Below are 10,789 nucleotides of genomic sequence, written 5' to 3' on the forward strand. Positions count from 1 at the left end.
AAACCTCTCGAAGGGGAACATGTTATGTAAGAACACAGGTCCAAGAATACTAATCTCCTTCACCAAATGAACTAGGATGTGTGTCATGATATTAAAGAAGGATGGAGGGAACACCAACTCAAAGCTGACAAGACATTGAACCACATCGTTCTGTAGAGTAGCTAGTTCCACTGGATTGATTGCCTTCTGAGAAATTGCATTGAGAAATGCACATAGCTTCACGGTGGCTAGACGTACATGTGGAGGTAGAATTCCTCTTAAAGCAACTGGAAGCAATTGCGTCATAAGCACGTGGCAGTCGTGGGACTTTAAGTTTAGGAATTTTTTATCTGGCACATTTATTATACCCTTTATATTGGAGGAGAATCCCGATGGGACCTTGATGCTGCTTAGACATTCGAACATGCTGTCCCTCTCTTCTTTGCTAAGCGTGTAGCTAGCAGGACTTAAGTAATGACGTCCATCACCTGTCTTCTCTGGATGAAGGTTGTCTCGTTCTTTCATGCACTGCAAGTCCTGGCGTGCTTCAAGTGAATCCTTTGGCTTCCCGTACACACCCATGAATCCTAACAGGTTCACACAAAGATTCTTTGTCAGGTGCATCACGTCGATTGCGTTGCGGACCTCTAGGACTTGCCAATAGGGTAGCTCCCAAAAGATGGACTTCTTCTTCCACATGGGTGCATGTCCATTAGCATCTTTGGGAACAGATTCACTGCCTTGTCCCTTTCCAAATACTACTTTCACATCCTTGACCATTGCGAGTACATCTTCCCCGGTTCGGTTATGAGGCTTCTTCCGGTGGTCTGGCTTACCTTTAAAATGCTTCCCTTTCTTTCTTACTTGGTGGTTCAAAGGAAGGAATCGACGATGGCCAAGGTACACGACCTTTCGACATCTTTTCAAATATATACTGTCAAGGTCATCAAAACAATGTGTGCATGCACTATATCCTTTGTTTGTCTGACCTGAAAGATTACTTAAAGCAGGCCAATCATTGATGGTTACGAACAACATTGCTCGTAGGTCAAAGTGTTCTTGTTTGTACTCATCCCAGACACGTACACCTGGTTTGTTCCATAAAACTAGAAGTTCTTCAACTAATGGCTTCAGATATACATCAATATCGTTTCCAGGTTGCCTCGGACCTTGGATGAGGATCGGCATCATAATGAACTTCCGCTTCATGCATAACCATGGAGGAAGGTTGTAGATACATAGAGTAACTGGCCAAGTGCTATGACTAGTGCTCTGTTGTCCAAAAGGATTCATACCATCTGTACTTAAGGCGAACCTTAAGTTTCTAACCTCATTTGCAAACTCTGAAAATTCTCTATCTATCGCTCTCCACTGGGACCCATCAGCTGGGTGTCTCAGCATATTGTCTACCTTACGGTCTTCTTTATACCACCGCAACAACTTTGCGTGGTCTTTATTTCTGAACAAACGTTTTAAGCGTGGTATTATAGGAGCATACCACATAACCTTGGCAGGGATTTTCTTTCTAGGACGTTGTTCACCCTCGACGTCACCAGGATCATCGCGCCTGATCTTATACCGCGATGCTTTACATACCGGGCATTCATCCAAATTCTCGTATTCATTGCCATGGTAGAGGATACAGTCATTAGGACATGCATGTATCTTCTGGATTTTTAATCCCAAAGGGCAGACAACCTTTTTTGCTTCGTACGTAGTGGTGGGCAATTCATTTGGCTTCGGAAGCATCTTCTTTATGAGGTTTAATAAATTCCCAAATGCCTTATCGGATACACCATTCTTTGCCTTCCACTGTAGCAATTCCAGTGTTGTACCCAGCTTTTTTTGCCCCTCTTCGGCCATCGGGTATAGCAACTTCCTATGATCCTCAAGCATGCGCTCCAACTTAACTTTATCTTTTTCACTTTCCCATTCTTGTTGTGCATCACGAATGGCATCGCCAAGAGCATCACCGAGATCATCTTCTACCGCTACCTCTTCTTCATCTCCCCCCATTGTAGTATCATCAAAGGCACCATACTGAGCAATAATGTCATCAATGTCTAAATCTTCTCCTTCACCTTCTTCCATCATGACCCCGCTTTCTCCATGCTTAGTCCAACATATATAGTTTGACATGAAACCTGACTTAAGCAAATGTGAATGAAGACTCATTGAGCTTGAATATTCCTTTAAATTCTTACATAGGGCACATGGACAGCATATGAAACCATCCCGCTTATTTGCCTCGGCCACACCTAAGAAATAGTGCAAGCCCTCTATAAAGTCTTGGGAGCGACGATCGGCATTGTACATCCAATGGCGTGACATAATCTGTATTACACGACAAATTATGAAAACCTTGAACATAATTAAGTATTTTATTACACAACATAAATGACACACACACGGTTGATTAATTAACTAAGCCTGGCTACAACGTAAGCAATCCCAACTATCACTAAACAAACTAAAACTACAATGCACTTCAGTAACATAATTATTTTGTGATCGTACGCAACTAAAACAGACAAATCATTCTTCTGTTGAATATCAATAAGCTTCTCCTGCTGGCTCACTGCCTCATCAGCAGCATCCGCTACCTCAAGCGCACCCAAATTCTGCACGTATGTAGCATAATCTTCCTCCCAGTACCAACCATCGCATCCATTGCCCTCCCACTGAAATTAAAGCCAAAAAATATTTAGTCAAAAATATTCAAGAAAAGCAGGTCAATTAGCCATAATTATAAAATGCGTAAGAAACTCACATCGCGATCCGGGCACTTGTAGAAAACACGACCCTTGTTGGGTCCCTGTCTCTTGACTCGGTACTCCATCACAATCTTCTGCTTACACTTGCCGCAGATAATGAGAGGGAGTTCTGGCCTCAGTCGTTTCGCAACCGAACGAGAGGCCGAGGATCCAGTAACAGTTGTCATCTACTTTCTATACTTATTTTTGCAAACTAGTGTAAATTTCATATTTTCAAATATCCATCAAATTATAGCTCAAAAACATGTTTCAATAAATAACCATCCGTACTAATTGACCTTGCTTACGTGATCATCTCGACGAGCATTTCTCCACCGGACGGCACCGTACTTGGCCAAGGAAGAGCTCTGATTCTACGAGAAAGGGAACACGGTCTTTCACGACCGTTGCCGCTCTCCCTCGTAGAATCAAAGCTCCTCCTTGACGTCCGTTACCGCTCGGCAGAGAACATGCTCGCCGACATGAACACGGTCCGCAAGTTCAACTAGTACGGATTTTCTACAATTTTCTAACAATTTTCTAAGTTTTTCATTTCATGGAAAAATTAATTCTAAGATCACGTAAGCCACCGGGGACGAGAATGGCGCGTGCTCCAGCGAGGACGAGCGAGGCGTGATTTTGATGAACTAATTTAACTTTTGTTTATCCAAACATATATGCAAATCATCATGTGATTTTGAGCTAAAAATGACATATAAAATCATAATAAAGTCCAACATATAAAGTTACACATGCATCTACATCGCAAAATGAGATAAGCTACTGATAAAACATAAGAGGATTAAGTTTGTTACCTCCAAAATCGAAGAGCAACACCAATGGAGGGGGAGAGTGCAAGAACAACAGCAAGCTGAAGAACAGAGGCAGTGAGTTTGAATAATGGAATGGCTCGGGCTCGGGGAGGAAGAATTGAGCAGAATTATAGGCTGGGATAATTAGTCCCGGTTAGGGGACCAAACCGGGACTAAATATTAATCTTTATTCCCGGGGCATAACCCAAACCGGGACTAAAAGCTTTAGTCCCGGCTGGTATTACCAACCGGGACTAAAGGTAAACCTTTAGTCCCGGTTGGTAATACCAGCCGGGACTAAAGATCCCTGCCCCGCGGACGACCGTTGGGCAGGGACCTTTAGTCCCGGTTGGTAATACCAACCGGGACTAAAGGGTCCTTTAGTCCCGGGGGCAAAAAATGCCGAGGCTAATGCTAAATTGGGACATCGTTCTAAAGTCTGTTCTCTAGTAGTGACGGCGCGCGGAGCACGACGCGCCCGGGATGGAGAGCACCGGGTGGCGCTCTTTCTCCACCACGGTGGGAGGAGCATGCACGCGGCCGCGTGGCGCCTCCCTCTCCCTCCCTCTCTCTCTCTCGCGTGCGGCCCCTCCTCCACAACCAGGCGGCGGCGGCGGCGACCCTCCAGGCGGCGCTCCTTCTCCACAACCGGATCCGTGACTGTGGTGGCTGGATCCGCCGCTGGTGGCTGGATCTGCGCTCGTGGTGGCCGGATCTAGGTGGCGGCGAGCATATCTGACCGAAGACAAGCATCTCTGACCGGCTCGCCTGGAAGCGCCGGCCGCGCCCCGTCGCGAGCCGCGCCTCGCCGTAGGCCGACCACTACGGCGCCAGACATTTGCGTCGTCTCTCTCGCGAGACGCTTATTTGCCTTTCGATCTGGCTCGTACGCAAAATGCGTCCTTTGATTGGGTGTTCTGTTGAAGCTCATTTTTTATACCCAAAACACTGTGGATCACCTATTTTTGCGTTTGGGTGGTGTTGTTGGAGATAGTCTTATATAGCCAGGAATGGATAAGTGGGCTATATGGACCTTGTTGGGCCAAAAACAAATTCAAAACGGGCCGAAATTTAGAGGCCGGCATGGCAGTTTACCGGGCCTGGCCGGTAGAAACGAATTTCGCCGAAATTCGTAAATTTCGGGCTGAAATTTTGAACTATGAGATACAGGAAATGAAGCTCTATATACATAATAGGAGCTTCGCTGTGTTTCTTCCGATCCTTTCTCTTCTCTTTGGTAATACGTGCCTGAATCTAGCATGAGGCAACTACAACTATTATGCTGCAGCCACACAGCATGATGATAATCCGATAATTCAGAAAGCAGCAGCAGCACAGGAGGGGTTCGATGAGGACAAAATGGAACTGGAGAAGCATATGCAGAGGAAGGTGGGCAAAGTTAGGATTGACACGATGATGAGAACGATGCCTAGGTACCCTTCACCTCCAATCATTCCAGATCTCGGCAAATGGTATATGGAGCCGTGCATAGTGGCCATCGGGCCTTATCGCCATGGCCTTGACCACCTGGAGCAGGCAGAGGAGATGAAGGATGTGGCTGCCTACCACTGCATCGGGGAATCCAGGCGCCCGGTCGAGGATCGGTACGGCGCCGTCATCTCTGCCGTGGGCACAACCTATGCCCGCCACCTCTACCGCAATAAGGACGCAGGTCTCAGCGACGACGACTTCCTACCCATGATGTTCTTTGACGCCTGCTTCCTGGTGCAGTGCATGGTTTGGTATACAGATAGGTCCGGGAAGATGGATGATTCGTTGAGCAAATTCTTTGAGCAAATTCTTTGAGCACAACTACAATGGCATCCGTCATGACATGATGCTGCTTGACAACCAGCTCCCCTATGGTACGGTGTGGTCGAGGCCGTCCTAAACTTGAGGGTCGTGCCCTTCGACTTGAAGAAATTCATTGCTCTCTCGAAAGACTCTCTGCAGGACCGCAAGCTTGTTATGGAAGAAGTGCCTGCTGTTGAGTTGGTTGAAGACGACGAATCACGGCAGCATCTCCTCGGCCTCTGACACTACCGGACTCAGTGAATTTGCCGAGTGCCAGGGGCACTCGGCAAAGCCCAATTTGCACTCGGCTTTGCCGAGTGCTAGAAAAAAGGCACTCGGCAAACTGAGAGTAAATTGCTTGTTTGAGGCCCTAAATGAATTCAAATCAAAAAGTGGTCAACTACAAAGTTTCATAACTTTTTGAGATCTACAATTTTCATTTAGTAAGTTTTTCCATCCGAGGTCGTTTGAAAAATTTGAATTTTAAATTTGAGAGATTCAAACATAGTTTTGCATGATAAGATGATTTCAAATCAAAAAGTTGTCAACTACATAGTTTCATAACTTTTGGAGATCTACAATTTTCATTTAGGAAGTTTTTTCATCCGAGGTCGTTTGAAAAATTCAAATTTTAAAATTTTCAAATTCAAACGTCGTTTTTGCATGACCAGATGATTTCAAATCAAAATGTTGCCAACTACAAAATTTCATAACTTATCAAGATCTATAAAGTTTATTTTGGTCATTTGTTCATCCGACGTAGTGGTAGTAACATTGTTCACAAATCTTATATATGTATCTTCTACTTTCATGAAATTAATATGAGAGATATGAGATATGTAGATTTTATGAACAACGTTATTGTCGCTTTGTCAAATGAAGAAATGACCAAAATAAACTTTGTAGATCTTGAGAAGTTATACAACTTTGTAGTTGAAAAGTTTTTCATTTGAATTCATTTAGGGCCTCAAAAATTGCTTCGAAAAAATGATTTGCCGAGGGCAAAAAAAATGCACACGGCAAAAAGCTTCTTTGCCGAGTGCCAAAAAAAAACACTCGGCAAAGACGTATTTTGCCGTGTGTTTTTGTTTGCCGAGTGTATTTTATTTGGCACTCAGCAAACACGGTATTTGCCGAGTGCCCGATAAAATACACTCGGCAAAGCCTCGGCACTTGGCAAATCGCCGGTTTCCGGTAGTGCTCCTCCGGTTCTACATTTTAGGAATAAGTAGTAGTGACAGCACCGAGGTGCCTGACGATAACGACAAAGATACAACAGAGCTCACCGAGATGGGCATCGACATCACAGCCAAAGATACAACAGAGCTCGCTCAGGTGGGCATCAAGAAGACAAGCTTCTTCTTCGCCGAGCTGTCCCTCACAGAAGCACGCGCAAGCCGGCTCGTCAACATGGCGGCTCTCGAGCTATGCACCACCACCGATTTCTTCTCTGTCAACGAGGATGACTCTGTTGGCCCATAGATCACCGGCTCAGGTGAATGAACCACTCAGCAGTCTTCCCGAGCACCCGCTAGTGTTGCTGAGCACCCACTAGCCGTGTCGACCACGGACAAGCGTTGTCCGTCCCCACACACTATGGCTAGAGCTTGAAAAAGAAGGGAGAACAGAGCATGCATACATAGTACAAGACACCAGCGTTGGCCAAAGCCCTGTCTGAGAGATGGTAAATCTGAACTCTCTTTACTGAGTTGCCGTGGTAGTCTATTTATACAACTCTATCCATCTAATCCTAGTACAGCTGCCCTGCTACAACAGTGACTAGATAACATACAGGGCTAACTCTGCGCCGGCCACTGCACGTGCCTACAATGCTACAGGTGAGCAGTTCGGCGCCTGCACCTGCAGCGACTACTGTATCACAGCAAGGGGCCTTTTCGGCACCGCCTTCCCCTTGCTGCATTCACACAAGATAGCAGTAGATTATCAAACAATCTTTCCTTAATCCTACTGCTAACTCTTATACCCCCTCCATGTCGATCATCTCCTTCAGCTCCATGAGTCGAAGACGTCCGAGCGGCTTAGTGAGGACGTCCGCGAGTTGCTGACCAGTTTCGACGAACTCGATGACGATCTGCCCTCCATCGACACAGTCCCTTAGAAAGTGGAACTTCACGTCGATGTGTTTACTCCAGTCGTACAAAACCGGATTCTTCACGATGGCGATGGTGGGCTGGTTGTCCACCATCAGTGCTGGTGGGTGAGCTTCCACGCCGGTCAGCTCACCCAGCAGCCGGCGAAGCCACACAACTTGGCACGCTGCTGTGGCCGCCGCTACGTACTCTGCCTCGCACCTAGATAGCGCCACCACCTTCTACTTCAGCGACAGCCATGAAATTGGGGCCGACCCGAGGAAGACGAGCATGCCAGTGGTGCTCTGTCGTCCGTCGATGTCCCCTACCATGTCTGCATTGCTGAACACAGTGAGCTGCAGTCTACTCTCGCCGGTCTTTGGGAAGATGATCCCATGATCTACCGTCCCCTTGACGTAGCGCAGTAGCCGCTTCACCGCAGCCCCCTCCATGAAGCGACGGACGTAGCCCACGGTGAACGCAATGTCTGGCCTCGTGTGGACTAGGTAGCGCAGACCACCGATGATGCTCCGGTAGAGGGTCGCATCCACCTTCACCGTGGTGCTGGCCTTCGTCAGCTTCAGCCTCTCCTCCATCGGAGTCACGCATGGCTTGCACTCAGCCATGCCGCTCCTCTCCAACAGCTTGGAGGCATGCGCGCTCTGACCGAGCGTGAGTTCATCCTTCCCCTGTCTCACCTCGATGCCGAGGTAGTAGGAGAGTGCGCCGAGATCGCTCATTCAAAAACAAGCCGCCATCTCGCGCTTGAAGCTGTTGATATCCTCCGTGCGCGCTCCGGTGATGATTAAGTCATCCACGTACATGCCAACGATGAGCTCCTCCTTCCCCCGTTTCCACGTGTAGAGCGTTTGCTCGGTTGCGCACTGTTGAAAACCAAGCTCGCCCAGCATGGTGTCAAGCTTGGCGTTCCATACTCGAGGGGCCTGCCGCAGCCCGTAGAGTGCCTTGCGCAGTCAGAGCACCCTGTGCTCCTCTCCCTTGACAGCGAAACCTGGAGGTCACCTGACGAAGACCGTTTTCTACCAGCTCGTTGTTGAGGAAGGCCGATTTAACGTCCACGTGATGGACGCGCTAGTCCTTTGCTGCTGCCAAAGCAAGTAGCAAACGGACGACTCCATGCGCGCTACTAGCGTAAAGACCTCCTCGAAGTCTATGCCCTCATGCTGAACAAAGCCTCGGGCGACGAGACACGCCTTGTGCTTGACAATGGAGCCGAGCTCGTCCCGCTTGACCTTGTACACCCACTTCAGGCTGATTGAACGGCATCCTAGAGGTGGATCGACGAGCTACCAAGTCTTGTTTTCTTCGATCGCCAGCAGCAAAGGACTGGCGCGTCCATCACTTGGACGTTAAATCGGCCTTCCTCAACGGCGAGTTGGTAGAAACGATCTTCGTCAGGCAACCTCCAGGTTTCACCATCAAGGGAGAGGAGTACAGGGTGCTCCGACTGTGCATGGCGCTCTACGTGCTGCGGCAGTCCCCTCGAGCATGGAACGCCAAGCTTGACGCCACGCTGGGCGAGCTTGGGTTTCAACCGTGCGCAACCGAGCACTCGCTCTACACGCGGCGACGGGAAAGGAGGAGCTCATCGTCGTGGTGTATGTGGATGACTTAACCGTCACCGGCGCGCGCACGGAGGATATCAATAGCATCAAGCGACTTGTTGGCCCACAGGATCACCGGCTCAGGTGAGTGAACCACTCACCAGTCTTGCCGAGCACCCGCTAGTGTTGCCGAGCACCCACTAGCCGTGCCAACCACGAACAAGCGTTGTCCGTCCCCACACACTATGGCTAGAGCTTGAAGAAGAAGGGAGAACAGAGCATGCACACATAGTACAAGACACTAGTGTTGGTCGAAGGCCTGTCTGAGAGATAGAAAATCTGAACTCTCTTTACTGAGTTGTCGTGGTAGTCTATTTATACAACTCTATCCATCTAGTCCCAGTGTAGCTGGCCTGCTGCAACAGTGACTAGATAACATACAGTGCTGACTCTGCGTCAGCCACTGCATGTGCCTATAGTGCTGCAGGTGAGTAGTTTGGCGTCTGCACCTACAGGGACTACTGTATCACAGCAGGGGACCTTTTCGTCGCCGCCTTCCCCTTGCTGTGTTCACACAAGGTAGCAGGAAATTATCTAACAGACTCTACAGTGTGCTCGTACCTACGCCTCCTCTGCATGATGGTGCACAAGGACGAGGATGTGCAAGAGCTGCGAGCAAAGGGTATCCTACAAGGAGCAGGGCTCACTAACAAGGAGACGCTGGACTTCTTCACCAGGTTCTAGGGCCTGCCCCACGGACTGTGCTACGCTACCATCTTGTGTGGGATTCATGCTTATTTATAAGTTTCCACCCTAACACATTCGGTGACTCGATTGAACTACATTCATGTTACTGAGCGAGTCATTGATTTCACCTCTGACGCCAAAAGATTGAAAGATGTATGCTATCCTTCGTTATTAGTTAGTGTTACTAGATACGCTCCTACCGTCCGCGTTGCCCCCCGCGTGGGCGGCTCGGACGGCCCCCAAACCCTAGCCACCGACACCCTCACCTCCTCCACTTCCCTATCTCGCCGCCGCCGAAGCGAGCCGCCGAAGGCCATGCGGCGAGCTAGGCTGGCGGCGGCAGGGCCTTGGCCGTCGCGCGGCGCAAGCCGTGAGGCGCTCGCGGCTCTCATGAGCGAGGTGAGGCCAGGAGCGCGCTTCGCTACTACTAGTGGAGGCGAGGGCCGCGCGTCGTCGAGAATAGGGCCGTGTGTCATCGATGCTCTCACGGCGCTCCTGATCTGCGCAGCGCGGTGGGGCCTAAGTAGCGGAGGCGCGGGCACGCGACATCGGCAGTTCCCCTCCCCTTCTTCGTCTCTGTCTCCATCCGGAGTGGAATAAGTAGGGGTCGGGAGGCTAGGGTAACGACGGGCACCACCTCTTGGTTGCGGGCTGCTGTGGCTTCCCTCAGTGGGAAGTGGCGGCGGCAGCCAAATCTAGCCTTCATGGTTCGTGCCAGCGCTCCCTTTGCTGGATCCGGTGCCGTTGCTGCGGTCTGGCTCAAATCCAAGGACAGGTGGGGAACCGGTGTGCAGACAGCGGCAGTTCAGTGCGAGGGCTGCTGGAGGCCTTGTGCGGTGGGGTTGATGCTGGGTCGGCTTCGTAGGGGAGGGGGACGTTAGTAGGGTGGGCGACTGGGGCTTCTTCTAATCTTGGCCCTCTTCTCCCCGCCATCTACCTTAACGTGTGCTCGTGCTGATTTTTCGTGGCGGAGTTGGCCGGGTCTTCTTGCTGCTGGCCGGCTTTGTCGATTTCGGCGAGGGCAGATTCTCCGACAGGCTTCTCCCGGT

General features: G+C 49.5%; 1 protein-coding gene and 1 pseudogene across 1 annotated transcript; one reads left to right on the forward strand and one right to left on the reverse strand.

Moving 5' to 3' along the window:
• Positions 1 to 4,627: 4,627 nt before the first annotated feature.
• On the forward strand, positions 4,628 to 5,581 carry LOC136481099 (uncharacterized; annotated as a pseudogene).
• A 2,089-nt stretch (positions 5,582 to 7,670) lies between these two features.
• LOC136481100 (uncharacterized mitochondrial protein AtMg00810-like) lies at positions 7,671 to 8,024 on the reverse strand. The gene has a single exon (XM_066478470.1). It carries the CDS (start codon positions 8,022 to 8,024, stop codon positions 7,671 to 7,673), a length of 354 nt encoding a protein of 117 aa, XP_066334567.1.
• Positions 8,025 to 10,789: the final 2,765 nt, after the last annotated feature.

Source organism: Miscanthus floridulus, chromosome 9 (genome assembly GCF_019320115.1).
Source record: "Miscanthus floridulus cultivar M001 chromosome 9, ASM1932011v1, whole genome shotgun sequence".
NCBI classification, from domain to species: domain Eukaryota; kingdom Viridiplantae; phylum Streptophyta; class Magnoliopsida; order Poales; family Poaceae; genus Miscanthus; species Miscanthus floridulus.

Bases quoted from the DNA above. Each gene is read 5' to 3' on its own strand.
- LOC136481100 (XM_066478470.1), bottom strand. From the start codon at position 8,024: ATGGAGGAGAGGCTGAAGCTGACGAAGGCCAGCACCACGGTGAAGGTG.